This window comes from Lolium rigidum, chromosome 3, assembly GCF_022539505.1.
Source record: "Lolium rigidum isolate FL_2022 chromosome 3, APGP_CSIRO_Lrig_0.1, whole genome shotgun sequence".
In the NCBI taxonomy this organism is placed as follows: domain Eukaryota; kingdom Viridiplantae; phylum Streptophyta; class Magnoliopsida; order Poales; family Poaceae; genus Lolium; species Lolium rigidum.
Genome location: NC_061510.1, coordinates 218,539,257 through 218,557,613, shown reverse-complemented (window position 1 = coordinate 218,557,613; position 18,357 = coordinate 218,539,257). Strand labels below are relative to the sequence as shown.

The window sequence follows — 18,357 nt, the reverse complement described above, 5'->3', positions numbered from 1 at the left end:
CACGTTCTCCGACATTACCGGCACGCACGCAGTAACTTCTTTGTTTCCAAAATAAACTGTAAAATAATTTTACCATGCTACCACATGTACAGCCAGGATTAACCAGCGTATATCCAACGGTACATCCACTTCATCTTCCAGGTTATAAAGGTTAACCCTGAATCTCATTTTTCCCCTTCGCTCTGCCGCACGAATCATTTGCCTCTGCCATTGCCCTAGCTCTTCACCACCATTCACGCTCGCTGTTCCAAAACTCCTCGTCACTTCCTCTGTGCTCCTCTGTCGCCACCATGCCTCCGCGAACCAAGCGCGCCAAGAACATCGTCGCCAGTAACTCCGCTTGAGCGGAGAAAGAAAAAGTCTCTGGGTGGGAGAGACCGAAGTTCACCAAGCAGGACCACCGCGAACTCAAGAAGATGGGCTTGCTAATGAATGATGAGGCGATGCAGATCCCAGGGGATGAAGCCACTCCAGATCCTCCAGAAGGTTTCCGGGTAATTTTCACCGATTTCCTTGTTCGCGGCTTGTCTATTCCAGTCCACTAATTTCTTCGTGGGCTTCTGTTTGTCTATGGGATTCAGCTGTATCAGCTGACTCCTAATTCCATTCTCCACATTTCTATCTTCATCACACTTTGTGAGTGCTTCCTTGGCGTCCATCCCACTGGGCCTATGGAAACGCATCTTTTACCTCCGTCGAAACAACTTGAGAAACGCCATCTACAACGTAGGTGGTGTTTGTATCTGTGTGCGGCCGGAAGCCGGATATTTTGACAAGAAATTCGCCAACTCCGTCCAAGGCTGGCGCAAGAAGTAGTTGTACGTTAAGGACGAATAAACTGGCACCCAACAGTATGGCATTTCTCCCTTCGATATGTCGCAAGAAATCTTGAGGCGTAAATCTTGGGATGTTGAAGCTACACCCGAAGAACTGGCGGCTACTGAGTCCCTGATTGCTCGGATCGAAGATCTGCAAAACACCCAAGGGCAAGAATTGTCGGGTGTGCAAATCATCGCGCATTTTTCTGCGGATTCGTGTGCAGCCCCTCCAGGCTCTTGCGAGTCTCCTCTGGTTGTACTCCGGTGCCAATGATGCTGCTAGGATATCCAAAGATCTTTCCGTGAAGGACTTGGAGAAACTAGTGAGCCGCTTTACCTCACTTAGCAAAAAAGAGTCCAGTTCCTGCCTCCTGCCGTGTGGATCCATTCAGTGGTACCCACGCCCTTCTAGCTATAAGTATTTTTCTCAAGTTTTTTGCCTTTGCCTTTCCTTCTTATTTTGTACCTCTATTATGTTAACTCGCGCTTTTATTATGTAGAACCATCAAATACTTTCTTCCCTTCCTCCTACTCCCGAAGGTGGGGATGTTCCTGAGCGAGCAATCATCACTGATGACTCGCAAGAAACTTCAGTTCGCGACAGTGAACCCGCAGAATCTGAAACTTCGGTTCCCACAAATGGCGTACCTCGTCAATGCCTATAGATTGTAGACTTAGCGTTTCATAGAAAGTAGATGGCAAGTAGATCTCGAAAGTTATCAGCCGAACAAAGGTGTTCAACTCAATATTATGGTCGCTAGAGTTTACAATGATTCAATCCTTATTTTGGCCTCAGTGTCCCCTTTATATAGGAGGAGAAACCGAGGGTTACAACGTATCGTACAAGTACAATCTTTAGGGCCGCACTAGGCCTTTCCCGATATTAATACAAATTTTCATAATAACTGCACTTTCCTAATCCGAACATCATCAATCTTCTGGGCCTCCAAAGTTTCGATTCCATGGGCCTTTGGCTACAATAATAAACAGGGGTATATGTGCGACATACCCCTTAGGCATGCCTATGTGAGACAGAAATCAGCATGCATATTCTTCTGTAATTTGTTATTGAAAGTGGGTTCTCCGTTGTCATTGCAACAACAGGGTGGTCCAGGATACAGGTTTAGTAGTGCTTTCTGTCATCTTTTCGTTTGTATTATTTCTGCTGAATAATGTTGAAAGTTTTAGTTTTGTCAGTCACTTTGTTCTTCGGGATTGAAAGCAAATTAATCCATGTATCTAACTTAAAGACTCGCATGCAACGTACTACCATCAGATTTGATCTTGGATCGTAGAATATTATGAAATCAAGTAAATGCAAGAGATGGAGGGGGATTTGATGTTTTTCCTGTATATGGAGAACACCGGTATACATTTTGAGAAAACGATCAATTTTGCAGTTAGGTTGTTGTTTTTATTTCTTTGTTCTTAGACTCCGAACATGTTATTTTGTATTATAACATTAATATTTTAAGACACCCTATATCTGTACAAATTCCTATTATTTGATTGGAGAATTTGACTGGGGCATCAAACTCGCGCGTCACTATGGTCTAGTATTATGTACCGTTGACAACAATTAGATTGTAAAGATCGAATGGATGTGCAAGATCTAATTCATATGAAAATGCGTGGGTGTTTGAAATATTACCATTGGGGCGTTTGATTGAGGCCTTCTTCTTGGGTGTACTTTTTTTTGGCTGTACTTTTCACCACCGCCTCTCGTGACTTACCGTTGCGCAGAATCCCGATCATGGCGTCGACTATCCTCGTGCGAGGAGATCAGATCTTGGGGGAGGAGATGGTAGAGGCGCGATGGGGGGTGGGGTGTTTGCAGTTAATATAATACGCAAATTGTGACTTCTTTATATATGTTATTTGGCGGTGGGGCGAGGGGGAAAAGGAGGGAACGAAAAAGAGTCAAATTTTTAGGAGGGAACATTTATTAGGTTCGAAATGGACCTTTTTTGACATCCACTTGTGGACCAATTTTGATATACCTATGTTAAAATGGATTGAAATTTGACACAATGGTGCATCACGAGATGGGTAATGATGGCAGAGTGGTTTGAAAATTTCGAAAAAATCTAGGTAAAACTAAAAAATTGGCTTCATATGTGAAGAAAGTAAAGAAAAATGATATTCAAAAAATTGGGAGCAGGTGGTAATGTGCTTTGGCATCACTACCTTACCGTAGAACAGCAGGTGGAATTTAAAAAAAGTTTGACAATATCTTTGTAGCCTTTGGTCAACCTAGATTTGACCAAACAGTCTGAAATTCATAAAAAAATCAAGAAAGCTTGAAACCTTATCAAACCATCAATTTTGCTCAATGTGTGGTTACCACTTTGCATAAAAAATAACAAGTATGCAAAAAATATGTTTCCCTTCCAAACCACTCCCAAAAGTGAGGAGTGTAGTTCAACGATCATGCCCGTCTACCCCGAAACAAGCACTTGTGGACCTTTTTTTGATCTAGCTATCTTCAAATGGACAGAAATTTAGCAGAATGGTGCATCACCAGATGGGTAATGATGATAGCTGCTATGTAGCTACTTTGGTTTGAAAATATCTAAAAAATCAAGCTAAAACTGGTGAATTGGCTTCATATGTGAGCAAGTACAAGAAATCACATTCAAAAAAAATTGGAGCATGTGGTAATGTGATTTAGCATCACCACATTACCATAGTACAGCAGGTGGAGTTTTGAAAAAGTTTGACAATCTCTTTGTAGCCTCTGGTCAACATAGGTTTGACCAAACACTCTAAAATTCATATAAATATTAATTCTAAGTCACGTTCGTTGATCGCATTCGATCATGTTGCTTCAAGATTCGTGCAAACCATTTGTAGCCTCGTGGCTAGCCAGCGTGACTTTTTTTTAGCCTAGCTTTCATGTTGCCGCAGCTTTCCATAAGCGAAGTGGGCTTTAAGGTATATGGTCTCTTTGCTTTTTTGTCTGCATTTTTTTCCTTGTGAATTTTGCGTTTCTACACGGTGTATCATAATTGTTGACATGTTGACCTTCACAAACCAAGTAGTACACGGGTTTCTCAACATAATTTTGCTCAAAATTTTATTTCACGTGATATATGTAAAATGATTGTGCCAATCTTCCGCCTAAACCTTTCCATTGATCCATATTGGTTGTTACTGTATAGGTTGCAACTGAGATTCACCAGTTGCGCATGAGTTGCAACTGAGATTTGTCAGTTGCACGTGAGCTATATCAAAGATTTTCTCATTTACACATGGGTTGCAACTGAGGATCCTAGTTACACATGGTTTGCAACCAAACTTTCACGGTTAAATATGCCCGCAATTGAGTTTTCTTTTCAGTTGTATATGGGTCGTAAGTGATATTTTTTCACTTACACATGGGTGTAACGGATATTTTTCTAGTTGCACGTGTGTTGCAAACGACATATTTCAAATTGCATGTGGATTGCAATTGAGATTTTTTCGGTTACATGTGGGTTGCAACAGATTTTTTTTTAATTGCATGAGCGTTGCAACCGAGATTTTTCCAATTACGCATATGTTGCAACTAAGAATTTTGACATACATGTGGGTTGCAACTGAGATTTTTCCAGTTGAGCACGCGTCGCAACTAAGAATTTCCACTTACATGTAGGTTGCAACTGAGTTTTTTTCCAGTTACACGTAATTGCTACTAAGATTTTTTCTTATGTCTTAAATGGTTGCACAGATTATTTTTTCTACTGAAAAATGCGAACGCACAACAGTGGACGCGAAAACTAAACTAGTACACGGCTTAAGACGACTGATCTCTAGGCGCTCCCAATAATCATCTAGACAACCAGGGATAGCATGCCACTGAAAGCTTATTTAAAATGAAAAATGCACGTAATGACACGTGTGTTGTAGACTAACACCCTAGACATACATTCACGCCACACAAATATACACGCATCAAATCTTTTCTTCCGGATCACATGTCCATGGACTCAATTCGCACCTCAACATTGAATAAAGAGGTTTCAAGCTGTCAAAAGAAGAAGGTTATGCCTCATTAATTCGAATAAGTTGCATATGGACGTCGGCGGATCAGAAAAGGGGTCGTATATACTGTACTACTACGTATAGACTGATATTTCGCGTCATTTTAGCGATCGTGCATATCCTTGGCGTGGTAGTAGAATGAGGAAGACCCGGTCAATCACGATTCAAATTAACGCCTATCTGAATTAAGTGCCGTTGATTGTTTCCATGTTTCTAGAGATTTTAGGTGTAACCTACCATATAGATAGCGCATGATTAAGTAGGATCCGATTCGTCTACCTGTGTAGCGTGATTCTTTGTCGTGCCTGTAATCGCGATAATGTCACGTCCACCGTCTCCTTCCTCCTCTGCCGTCGGTGGTGGTGCCGCTGCCGTGCTGCCACCGCAGAGCGCATCGACCATTGTGTCGCAGAGCGGCAGGCCCTTCGGCACCTCGTTGGTCGTCCAGGTGGACGGGTACTCCCGCCGGACCCAGGTTCCTGGCAGCGGCGTACACATGAGCAGCTACGCTGTCGGGCATTGCCAGTGGCGGCTGAAGATCTACCCCTACGGAAAGAGTTCATCCGACGCCGGTTGGGTCTCCGTCTACCTGGAGCTTCACGATAGCTACCTCCACGACGGCGAGACAGTCATGGCGCAGTTCAGCATCAGCCTGCTCGACCGGGTTGGGGAGCCGGTGCCTTTGTACAGCAAAAACAGCCGCACGCTCCTGGCCTTCGCTTCCAAACAAGAAAATGGTTATCCCCGTTTCATCCCGGGCTATGTGGTGAAGAGGTACCTAAGAGAGGATGACAGTTTCAGACTGAAATTCCAAGTCGTCGTCCACAACATGTACGGACGGCCCACCCGCGCCCCGAAAACCGTCGTGGTGCCGCCGTCCGGCCTGCGGCGGGATCTCCTTGACCTCCTGAGAAGCAAACGGGGTGCGGACGTGACGTTCGAGGTCGGTGGCGAGCTCTTCGTGGCGCACAGGTGCATACTCGCTGCTCGTTCCTCCGTGTTCATGGCGGCGCTATTTGGCCCGATGGCAGAGAGCGCCACGCCCACGGCGCGGGTGCGGGTGGACGACGTGGAGCCGAGAGTGTTCGAGGCCATGCTGGAGTTCATCTACACCGACGACTGGCCTGCAGAGGTAGTAGATCCAACAAGCGACAACAAGGTGGAGATGGCCCAGCACCTGCTGGTGGCGGCGGACAGGTATCTCCTCGATAGGCTAAAGTTGACGTGCGAAGCCATGCTGTGTGACACCATTGACAGGCGCACGGTGGCGACCGTCATGACGCTAGCCGAGCAGCACGGCTGCCGCGGTCTAAAGGAGGCCTGCTTCAACTTCCTCCACCGGATTCCGGGCAACCTGGAGGCGGTCATGGCGAGCGAGGGCTATCAGCACATGGAGGCGAGCTGCCCCTCCCTCGTCAAGGAAATCATGAACCATGCCACGGCCATGTCCGGGTCGCACGTTCTGGAGATCGATGGCTACTACCGAACCACAGGGCTCCTCCGCAACGGCGGCAGCGTCATGTCCATCATGTTCGCCGCGGGAGGATGTCGCTGGCGTATCCAGTACTACCCGGACGGCCATAGCTCGGGGGACGCCGGCTGGATATCCATGTTTCTCGTGCTTTGTGATGACGACGGCGACAACGGAGCCACCGTTCAAGCGCGGTATCAGATCAGTTTGCTCGACCTTGACGGAAACCCAGTAGAGTGGTGCCGCATCGGTAGCGGAGGGACGCCTGTGGAATTCCCCGGCCAAGGACGAGGCGGTACACTCGTCCAGAGGAAGATGTTGGAGGTATGTGGCTGCCTCAAAAGAGATGGTTTCAGGGTCAGGTGTGATATCACCGTTGTTGGCAGCCCAGCGACCACCCTGCAGGACCAGGAGATGAGCGACGGTGGCATGGAGCTCAAGCAAGAACGGCCCAAGCGCATCGTCCAGCCCAACAGGAAGTACGTGAGCGATGACTGGACCAGGTGAAGCAGCACACGCCACGTACTGCCGCAGCTACACCTCAATCATCCTCGGCAAGGCGGCGGCGGAACTGGTTTCCCTGTGTAATGCACGCAGGTGATAGCGGAATAAATCTTCAGCTTGGTCAATTACTTCTTTGCTTTTATGCAAACGACTCTTTTTCTTGTTTTCTGTTTTGTTGACAAACCGTGTGCTGAAGAAAATTTGATGATATGCATGCTTTTCGTTTCCATGTATGCTTTTCGTTTGCTCCTGTCAGCGCCTCCGATTGGGGAAACAAATTGAGGCAAGTGAATTACTGAACAGAGCAAATGCTCCGCAACTGCGCCATGCGCAAGAGCTTGTGTAACATCCAATTATTCCAATACAGATGATTTCCTCTCTGATTTTTTTTTTTATCTTGTAGTGATGCGCTGTATGCCGCATCGCTTGTCGCAAAGAATGCCCCTCGTGCATAGCGCTTGATTTCTAGTCTCGTAGCTTCATAATAATTTTGCAACGATGGTGGTGGCCAAGATTTGGTTGCGGCAAGGTTATGTTAGTCGGCTCCGTTCCGGTATGTCTGAATGTCTTCATGGTGACCTCCTCTTGTTGTGAAGTCGAAGCTGCCCCTGGACGGTGTATGATGACCTTTAAGGGGCGGTCCGGTGAAGGTCCTATTTGGTGCTTGTCTTGCGCATCTCCTCTCCGAGGCTCGTCTTCAGAATCGAAGCTGCCGGTCTCTCCTCGAAGGGCCATCTATTTGGCATAGGTCCTATTTGGCATAGGTGTTCCCCTTGTGGCGGTGTGTGTGGCTGTGGGGGTGCTTTTGGCACCGTTGTTGTTGATTTCGCCCGCACCTTCTGCTCAATGAATGGATGAAGCAAAGCTTTTGCCTCCGTTTTAAAGAAAAAAAATTGCAAAGCTTCCGCATAATTTCCTTCGAATTGAGCCAACATCCATTATAGCCGTTCATTCTATTCAAAAAGTCTCAGTTGCAAAACCGTACATGAGGTTTTCATCTCATACGGCTCCTCCCTTTTGTACATAGTACTAAGCGAAATAATCTACAGAATAACAATATAATTAGTCTTATATGAGGTTGGATTTACTTTACAAGAATCACTGACCACGAGGAGCAAAAATATGAACCATGCCAGGTTCAAAATTGTGAAGTATTGAATAGTAGCATCAAAATGCACCCAAAAATTTAGGGCCTTGTTGCATCATATGAATTCCCATACATGGTCGCTTAAATCTCTGGCTTGCATCATCTGAATTCCCATACATGGTCGCTAAAATCTCTGGCTTAAACAGTTGTGCAGAAAATGGCAAACAATAACATACAAAAAAGAAAGATAGAGAAAGGAACTAAGAAAATAAAAGGTAACAAGAGTTCAATTTACCTCTGTGCTATTGCTTTGAATTAATCAAGCCAATCGTTTTCAGTGGCAAAATCTGAGCTTAAACACCATGTCAATACTCACACTTTCACCAGCAAGGAGAACTCCAAAGAATTCGCAAAAAAAAAGGAGAACTCCAAAGAGATGGAGCTCTAGAAGGATTTTCCAATTCTCATGTTGATGCTGTCGCATTTCACAATACTAATGCATTAAATAATAAGTAGCAGGAAAAAGTGCTGGAGCCTAAATGTTGGGTTTACCATAGAGGCATAAACCTCAACTAGTAAAAATAAAGTTATGTGCCATCAATCTAACCAATGAAACGTGGGGTGCTACTATGTGCCACAAAACTATCACTGAATTCACTTCGATAATCAAATTTCGGTCGCACATTAATAGCGAAATACAAGAAACCTAGTGCACTATGTTTCTCGCTATGGTATGGGATAGCTCTACTACACCGCAAAGAAATCAAGGTACCAAAACAAACAAAAATGCAGTCGCGCAGGTTTAGGGATCATAACGGTGTTGCGGGGCTGCGCCTCGATCATGTTGTAGTCTTTACGTACTCTATGTTAGTTTAATTTTTCCTGAAGAGTGTTTGAGTTAGCATAAGCCAGTTGATTAGTTTTCTAATCAGCTTGGACACGCACGTCAGTTAGATTCCTAGCTATCTAGCTTGTCTAGACCGGTTAGTAGTCCTTGTCTTAGTTCGGATGGAATCCGATAAGTACTCGTATGCTAGCGAGCAGATTTGATATGTGTACCGAGTCCTAGTTTGAGTAGGTTTATTAGGTAGATGGTCAGGTTTTGCGTGTATAAAAACGCACTGAAGGTCGTGTAAGTTGTACCGCAAGAGTTATGTTGAGAAATAAAGAAGAAGAAAAAAATAGAGGTTGCGACTATAAGTTTTCGTGTTCTTCTAGTTCTGTTGTGATCAGTCTGTGGGAGAATCCCAACACTCTAACCTAACAGCCATGTCCAAGTCCGGTCCATCTTCCGATGGGAAGATAGGCAGCGATGCGCCGTCGAGGTCCTCGTCGGCCATCGTCGCCAAGACCGTAGTCGGGTCGCATGACCTCAAGATAAAAGGATACTGCCTAACCAAGAGGCTCGGCAACGGAAAATTCATCACATCTGAAACCTTCGCCGTGGGAGGCCATCGCTGGTATCTGAGATACTACCCCAACGGATGGCGCTCGTCCGACATCGGCTGGGTAAGCTTTATCCTGTTTCTCGACGACAATGACGCCAGCGGAGTCACCGCAGAATACAAGGTTACTCTGCTCGATCAGCACGGGAACCCAGTGCCTTTGTACATGAAAGGCACGCGTAAGACCTTCTCCAGCAAAAAAGCACCTGAAAATTCTCATGCAATCATCTCACACAGGGAGTTGGAGAGATCGGTTTACCTCAAGGATGATGTCTTCAGTATCAGGTGTGATCTCACCATGCTAAGCATCTTGGCTGAGGTCGCCCCGCCGCTCGACGTGCCGGTGCCACCGTCCGACCTGCAGCTGCATTTCAGCCAGCTCCTCTCCGGCGGGGAGGGGACAGACGTGACGCTGGAGGTCGGCACCGAGACCTTTGCTGCGCACAGGTGCGTGCTCGCTGCTCGGTCGTCAGTCTTCAGGGCGGTGTTCCTCGGCTCGATGAAGGAGAAGGCGGACGCTCGTGTTCGCATCGAGGATACGGAAGCTAATGTCTTTAAGGCCATGCTCCACTTCATCTACACAGACTCGCTGCCACTTGTAGAGGAGAGCGACGCAGTTGTCATGGCTCAGCATTTGCTTGTAGTGGCGGATAGGTATAACCTAGAGAGGCTCAAGTGTATCTGTGATGCCACATTGCGCCGCTACATGGACACTACCACCACAGCGACTACACTGGCGCTAGCCGAGCAGCATGGTTGCCATGGACTCAAGGATGCATGCCTCAAGTTCCTCGCTTCTCCAGGCAACTTCAAGGAAATCATGGCGAGCGACGGCTTTGTGCATCTCATGAAAAGCTGCCCTTCTTTACACAAGGAGCTGGCTGCAAATCTCCCCTCCTCCTAGATAACTTAGCCTACAAATTCATTATTCTTAGGAGAGGTTAATAGAATTGTACTACAACTAGTAGTTATTGTCGCAACAACTCAGTATATCATATCATTGCTACATTTAGTCGTGCAACTTATATTTGTCCAATTCAATGCTGAACTATAAACCTTTTAGAGATTAGCTCATGTTTCTTACAATAAACTAAATTTTGAATGCGCAGAATTCTGCTGTGATTCGATCATGCTCCTTGCGACAAGATTAACAAAGGATTTGCTTATGGCTTTTGTTCCGTGAAATAGCCCGAGGTGATAAAGGCATCTGAAGCACATTGTCCAATATACCACTTGTCAGCTCAAATGACAGCTCAAATGGTCTTAACCAGCAAATGCTTCAACGCACAACTGAACAATCTTAGCTCCAGCAAACCAACAAGCTTAGTTCGATGTAAATGTTAAGATGATGGCTGAACAAACTATGTCAAACCTGATAGTTCCATCAGATTGGATTTACTTTACAAGAGTTACAACACGAGACAGAAATATGAACTATGCCAGGTTCAAAATTGAAGTATTGAATAGTAGCATCAAGATGCACCCAAAAATGCAAGGCCTCGTTGTGTCCTATGAATTCCCATATATGGTCGCTTAAATCTCTGGCTTTGACAATTGCGCAAAAAATTGGCAAACAATAAGTTAATATACAAAAAAAAGGAATATAAAGAAGGAATATAGAAAATAAGAGGTAACAAGAGTTCAATTTACCTCTGTGCTATTGTTTTGAATCAATCAAACCAAACCCTTTCAGTGGCAAAATCTGAGATTAAACACCCTGTCAATACTCACTCTCACCAGCAAGGAAAATTCAGAGATAAGAGCTCTAGAGAGATTACGCCAATTCTCATGCTGATGCTGTCACATTTCACTGTTGACTAATGCATTCAATAAATAGTAGCAGGAAAATGAGCTGGAGCCCAGATGTTGGGTTTCCTACCATAGAGGCATAAACCTCATTCAACTAGTAAATACAAGCAAGATAAGGCCTAGTCAGGCCAGTCCACATTGAGTGAGTAAACACTAAACATTGTTTGAACTTCCAGATCATGCAAAATTAAACATTATGGTTTATGAGATTCAAGTAAAATTACACGTATACACTGATATCCAGTGTGTGAAGTTAATTCTGATGACACAGTAGCCAAATAACAATGTCAATGCAGTAGCGAAATACAATTGTTAGCTGACCTAACCACTGAATTTATCCAAGTAATTTTAACTGTACTGATTACAACTGTTCAGCTTACACACTAGACACTGGTACCTAGGAAACTCAGCAGCTTCAGAGTCCCTGGAGTAACTTCTAGCATTACAGAATACTTGTATTATATACTTAAGGCTATATTACCCCCTGAGAAGAAAAGAGATTTTCTTTAGAACCTGATCACTAGATCAACCAAGACCCAGAATACTCGATCACTCTAAAATTCATTATATTTGACCTAGAGCGATAATATTCTGTAATATATGTAATCACTAGTTTGCTCCCAATGATAATCATTAGTCATATTTGGTCAATACCGTGATTATGGGAACAAAACCTGGGAATGTCAGAAGACTGATGCACTTGAAGCTCAGTTTTGGCCCAAAATAATTATTATCACTAATTGCCCAAATATCGAGAAAAGCTATAACATGCCAGTTACAGTTTTAAATGGTTACTCGAAAAATAAGTTTAATAGCCAACAATGCCAACAACAAAGGTTGAGCTCTAAGTAGATGCGAAAGCTGATGTCGCAATTTTAAAGTGCATACATAATATTACAAGGTACAGCACCGCACGGAAGCTTCCATCAGTCTCTTATTAAGTTAACGAGGAAGCAAAGCAGAGAAGAACTTATCATACCCGACAGCAGATCTTCCCATTTACGAGACCATAAGGCAGAGGTCCAAACTGCCTTGAGTCTGTAGAATTATGAATATTGTCACCCTGCACCCAAATGTGACCTTTTGGTACCTACAATTATATAATATTGGGAGTAAGAGAAATTGCTGTATAAAAGAATAAGAGCATTTGACAAGAAAATGGCACATAACAAAAGGAATGCAAGACTAAACAAAGCATGGGAATTGTCGTGTTCCAAACTTTCACCTATGGGTACACTAAAACTGTAGGGAACAAACAGAGCAATTAACATACAATCAGACACATTAAACAAGCTGAATTTTGTGCTACTGATCATCATCTCAAGGATAAGAAGTGAATATTCTAATGGTTTAATAGTGCTGGCGTCTTTTTAGCTTGTAAATTTTTCCATCAAAACTCAAGTGTATGTGTTGTGTAGAAGTGAAGTTTAGCTATCTCATTCTTCTCTTCGCATTTTTCCATCTTTCCTATTACCCGAAAAAGAACAGATCCTTCCCTTTCTTATATTTGCTTCCCATTAATTCTATGATTTACCCTATATCATTTGCTAAGAACAGATGCTATACTTTGCCTTTCCCTACCCCTTTTAGTTCCATTGTCCACCTTTTTCTACAACTGAGAAGAACAGATGCTATACTCAATTTTAATTAAGCCCCTCTTTCCAAGTGTTAATTCAGGTTAACACAATATGTTTTTGTCAAAGTTGGGCAGCACTTGTCTTCTGTCAAAGTAACTTATTCTTCTTCCCCTACCATGTGGGCTTGTGAAGCTTGTCCTTCAGGAATTCAGAACAACCTTCTTGTGGTTCTCCTACCCTGTGGTGTTGTGAGGTAACTGATAATACCCTTTTCCACAAATACCATCAGTGATTCGTAGGTTATGTCATAATGACCCGATACCAAATTGCTACTAATCTAGGAAATCACGAACCATATCTGGAGGACAACAAAATAACATTGACATTATGCTTTCCTAAGTCTGCACAAGATGGCATCAAGCATCTGAAAGCTGGGACCCAAAAACTCTAGCGTCAGTGCACTATAACAAGCTCAAGAGTTTTCCAAAAAAAATAGCAGCATCAAATTCGAAACCCAATCTAGTTTGTGGGTCCCTCGGATCCAGCAGTACTAGCTTAGTCGACTTACCACGACGGTCTTGGAGACATCGCTGTTGGCGGGATCGACGAGGTAGGTGACGGCGTCGCCCTCCATCCCGAGCACGCGCTTGATGACCGTCTTGCGCGGGTCCTCCGGCGAGACGAATTGCACGAGGTCCCCGGGCGACACCCAGCCGTAACGCGCGCTCAACTTGTCGGCGAGCACCAGATCCCCCATTATGTTGAGCGTCGGCAGCATGCTGGGGCCCCGTGGCTGCAGCAACGAGAGATCGAGAGAGCACGTCAGGGCAACGAGAGCGCGGGGGCAGGAGGTGGGAAGGGGCGGGCAGGAGTCGTACGTATGTGAGGCTGACGACGCGCTCGTCGATGACGGTGACGCCGCATCCAACAACGACGCCGCGGGAGATGGCACTCTCGACGATGGCGCGCCACGGGGCGCCGGCAAGGCGCCGCACGAAACGGGACATGGCGGCGGCCGCGGCGGCGACGAAGGTGGAAGAGTTTCTCTCCTTTGGTTCCCCTTTTTTCTCGTACGAAGGGCCGCCTGTATTTTGGGCCGGCGATATCTTCGGATCCTTAGTATGGGGCTATAGCGCTAGTCGGCCCATTGAGCTCGTATCCATGCAAGTCCGATTGAGTTCGTGGGTTTTTTTCTTTCTTTCTGCATCAAAGCGATCCATACTGCTTTTATTTAAATTTTATTTTTACAGTCCATGAAATGGGTGCGTACAAACTTGGAACTTGTCTACGCATCTGAGAGCATCTCTAGCAGAGCCCGTAGAAACGTAAACCGAAAACCCTAAGTTCAGTACACCGAATTCGTGTTTACGGATCGGAAAATGGCAGACGCAGAACAGAGCCCGTAACGAAAACTGAAAAACAGAATATTCTATTTTTCAGTTTCGGTTTACGGTCTCTGTTCTGCGGCAGCGGGTTCCGAACCCGTAAAGGTAGGGTTTTTTCATAGAATTCATATGCAACATATACAACAATCTATCATAATTAATCAAATAATCATCAAATTATTACAACACATAAACAATAGTTTGAACCAAATTATTACAACAGTTTTGGGAAAATTGAACAACTGGAAAATGTCTCAATCAAATTACAACAACTCTCGGAAAATTGGATAAATGAACAAAAGTTGCCAAATCCGGATAGATACCATCGGCTAGGTAATATCCCATTGTGTACTTATTGTTCATGACCTTGTAGTTGCAAGTGGGTGCTTCCCCATTTGCTAATTTCGCAAACAAAGGAGACCTTTGCAACACGTTGATGTCATTGAGTGTCCCGGCAAACCAAAAAAACAGTGCCAAATCCACAAATCTTGTGATGCAACGGCCTCAAGTACAATGGTTGCATCTTTGCTCTTGGCCATGCCATGCCTTTGGACAATTCTTTCATGTCCAATGCATACAATCAAGACTACCAAGCATGCCAGGCCAACCTCTTTTCTCATTTATTTCCATCAACCGTTTGGTGTCATCCTCATTGGGAGCTTGGAGATACGTAGGCCCAAACAACTTGATAATCATGCGAGCAAACCTGCGGACTGACTCCGAGGTAGTATCTTCGCCAATTCGAAGATACTCATCGGTGTAATCCGCACGGATGCCATACGCAATGACCCTCATGGAAGCAGAGATCTTTTGAAAAGCGCTGAAACCTATCACCCCGACGGCATTCCTACGTTGCTTGAAGTAAATCGAATTGGCTTCGCACGCCTTGACGATTCAGACGAACAAGCTACGCCGCATGCGATACTGTCAGGGGGATGGCCCCCGGTAGGCCAAGACTATGGCGAAAATGCCATAATGAGCTATCTCCAAACCGGATTAAAGATTGATCCGGATTCTTAAATTTGAGTTCAGCTGCGCTAGCTGATACAAACCGGCATCCCAGGAGGGGTATGCCGGAACATGAGGAGCAGGAGGGTTTATGCCCCCAAGGACCAGGATACCGGAACCCGGAGGTAAAAGGTACCGGGGAACCGGTATAGGATCACTGTAGCCTGTCGGCACTTCGGTCAAAGATTCCACCAAGGACAAAAGGATAAAGATGAGCACTTCAGCTTTAATCGAAGCCCTAACGCCAAAGTAGAAGGTAACGTAAACGATACCGAACGAGGTCATCAGTCCCTAATTAAAGACAGAACCGATGTCAGCTGGGCCAAAGTAGCTTTATAAAGTAGCTTAGCTCATCAAAGATTCTATTAGGGTTTCTTCCCTTGTAAGCCACCCTCCCCCTATATAAGGAGAGGGGGCACACCCCTGCGCGGGACGGAGAACCAGAGAGGGAAATTAGGCAGTTTAGTAGCAAGTAGCTGAGGTCATGTACCGTACTGTCTTCAACCTATGGTCATTGGCCAAGTTCATCAATACATACCGGTTTCTTTTCCCTCTTTCCCTGTTAACCAAACCCTCCCCCGGATCCTCTAGCGCACATTCGGCCCCAACTTAAGCCATCCTATGGCATCTGTTGTTACACCACGACGACAGTTGGCGCCCACCATGGGGCCAGCAGCTGCGCTTGCTGGAGTTCATATCCGGGCGGGCCTCCTCACCTTCTCCGGCAAGCGTGTGGTTTCTGGCCTCGTCCAGCGCCTAGGCTCACTGGATTTCGTCAACGACAACGCGGGCTGCTTCGCCAATGGCGGCCGCTTCCCCCAAGAACGGCTGAATCTTCGAGTTCGGCTCCCAGCGCATCTACTTCGGCACCATGCCGGAGCACCAGTACCCATCGCTGGTGCTGGTGGCGTCGGATCCGCCAAGGTCTTCAGTTGCTTGCGGGCCGCGCTCCGACCACGCCCCCGGCAGCGTGGAGGTGATGATGGCTGGCGCAGGAGGCGCCGGCAAAGAAACTGCAGGGGAGGGCGCTGGGCAAACCAAGTCCACGCGCACGACCAAGCCTCCGACCGACCGCAATGAGATCGTCGCTGGTGCTTCTACCGCGCCACCGGAAGCAACCCCACTGCAAGCGGCCATTAGCGTGTTGGACACGCCCATCGCGCACAACGCCCGATGTCAAGGCTCAGCAGGAGCTCGACCTAACCCTACGTGAGTATAACGCAGCTCATGGCTTTGCTTCTGTTAGCGCAAACCCTGCTAGAGTAGCTGGAAACCAGCTTAGAGGCCGCAACCTAGATCAGGATATGCGCCAGGAAGTTCTTTCCGGTAAGAGCGCGTCGGTATCTTTGAGCATGGTAGAGAAACCTAAGTACAACAGTCCGGATAAAACTTTGAAAGCTGCTAGGCTGCAGTAGAAGCATGTGATTCTTTGTCAGGAGATGCCTTAGCAAAACAGCAAGCTATGGTAATAGAACTGCTAGATATGATTGAGGCACAAAATGCGGAGCTGGCCAGAAACACCAAGGCAGCTGTTGCATCGCAATCGGTGCGTTCGGCAAGAAATGTCGGAAGCAAGTCGCATGGGTAGGCTTCGTCCCCCCATCTGAGCAAAAGAAGAGAAAATATGCGAATGCACAGCAGATGACTGTGTATGATCCGGTTCTGGCCGGAAAACAAAGAGCCGGGCAACACGGTCCCGGTAGAAAAAGCCAAGGGGCAGGCAATGCCGGAAACGGTTATGCCGTAAATGCTGGTGCCGGAAATGGCGACACCGGGCAGAACTATCGCCCAGCAAGAGTGGGGCACGCCGCACAAGAGGCAGAAGCGCTGAGGCACCCAAGGGGTGCCGCGATCGCACCAAACCGGTATGATGAAGCCGTTCCGGATGGGAGCGAACCGGAAATTACCGGAATCCTCTCGGAGAACGTTTGGGAGAAAGATGCTTGCCGGATAGAGATGCACGGCATAGGCTGAGGGTCCGCCGGGTCCGCAATGTTTTGGCCCGCAGATCATGAGGGAAGAGCCACCGGTACGCAACTTTCAGTTGCCCCGTTACCCAAAAACGTACGATGTCACCACAAAGGCGGAAGATTGGCTGGCAGACTATGTCACAGCGGTGTACGCCGCTGGAGGTGGAGGAACCGCAGCGGGCGGAGGAAACCGGCGTTGGGCGGTAAGATACATACCGTCAGTGCTGGTACGACCGACACACATTTGGCTTAACAATTTATCAAAGGGAAGCATAAACGGCTGGCTTGATTTTGAAGAAGCATTCGTGAGCAACTTCAGCAGTACATACCGGAGGCCAAACAGACCGCAGCAGCTCACCATGTGCCAGCAGCGCGAGAATGAAATAGACTGGGATTATCTGACCCGGTGGAACTCCACGAGAAACTCCTGCAAGGGTGTGATTGAAGCACATGCGATTGCTTGGTTCAGCAATGGATACCGGAGAGGCTCACCGTTGTGGCAAAAGTTACAAAGAAACATGCTAACCACCCTAACCGAAATGATTCTGGTGGCTGATAACTATGCGTTGGGAGATCCAATGCAACCGGCGATCGGAGCTGATCCGGCACCAAGATTCCCACCGCGCTCAGATCAGCACCGGAACAATCATCATAACAAAAGAAGGGAAGATTTTCTGGATAGGAGATACGGAATGCAACAAGTGGCCGCAGTGCAGGACAATTCCGGCGCTGGCGGAAGCCAAAGGTAGAAAACCGGAACGCAGCCATGGGCTGCTCAAAAGAAACAATGGGTGGAGAAAAAATCGTGGCAGGACCAGGCCAAGTACACCATGGAATCCGCTATGAATCAGTCGTGCCGTTACCACACACCGAATCCATCTAGGTCGGCAAACCACTTAACAAAAGATTGCTCCTGGACCAAGAGGTTAATGGAGAGAGGCATGATGAAAGATGCCAGAGACCAAGTTTTCGAGGAGTTGCCACCACTGTCACCGCTAACCGGGGCGAATGCGCAACCGGTTTTTGCTCAGCAGAACCGGCCGCGGCAGCAGCAAGAAGTTCATCAAGTGGCGCAGGGCAATAATCAGGCTCCGCCTCCGGCACCTTTGGGCCAGAATGTTTATCATGATCCGGATGTGTGTTGTGTAGTGTTCGTAACTGAACCAAGAGACCGGCAAAGTATGCATCGCCTTCCATGGAAGTGAACACGGTGATACCGGCAGTACCGAAATACATGCTGTGGTCAGAACAAGAGATCAC

The 18,357-nt window shown here is 46.4% G+C and overlaps 2 protein-coding genes across 3 annotated transcripts; one reads left to right on the top strand and one right to left on the bottom strand.

The window, feature by feature from the left end:
• The first annotated feature begins 9,172 nt into the window (after nt 1–9,172).
• On the top strand, nt 9,173–10,252 carry LOC124696074 (BTB/POZ and MATH domain-containing protein 2-like). Its single transcript, XM_047228856.1, has one exon. It carries the CDS (start codon nt 9,173–9,175, stop codon nt 10,250–10,252), a length of 1,080 nt encoding a protein of 359 aa, XP_047084812.1.
• Nucleotides 10,253–10,772: 520 nt separating this feature from the next.
• On the bottom strand, nt 10,773–13,741 carry LOC124698989 (mitochondrial inner membrane protease subunit 1-like). Of its 2 annotated transcripts, none has more exons than XM_047231367.1 (5): nt 13,613–13,741; nt 13,303–13,527; nt 12,137–12,247; nt 10,999–11,050; nt 10,773–10,893 (listed from the first exon to the last, which is right to left on the bottom strand). In XM_047231367.1, the coding sequence occupies exons 1-4, from the start codon at nt 13,739–13,741 to the stop codon at nt 11,006–11,008; spliced, it is 510 nt and encodes a 169-aa protein (XP_047087323.1). In that variant the 3' UTR covers nt 10,773–10,893; nt 10,999–11,005. The 2 variants fall into 2 exon arrangements, with proteins under 2 accessions (XP_047087323.1, XP_047087322.1); XM_047231366.1 differs by having other exon boundaries at nt 10,773–10,889.
• Between the last annotated feature and the right edge of the window lie 4,616 nt (nt 13,742–18,357).

Coding starts and splice junctions, on each gene's coding strand:
- LOC124696074 (XM_047228856.1), top strand. CDS start 9,173: ATGTCCAAGTCCGGTCCATCTTCCGATGGGAAGATAGGCAGCGATGCG.
- LOC124698989 (XM_047231367.1), bottom strand. CDS start 13,741: ATGTCCCGTTTCGTGCGGCGCCTTGCCGGCGCCCCGTGGCGCGCCATC. Junction 12,248..13,302: donor ATGTCTCCAAGACCGTCGTG/GTAAGTCGACTA, acceptor ATATAATTGTAG/GTACCAAAAGGTCACATTTG. Junction 11,051..12,136: donor ATGGGAAGATCTGCTGTCGG/GTATGATAAGTT, acceptor GTTTAATCTCAG/ATTTTGCCACTGAAAGGGTT.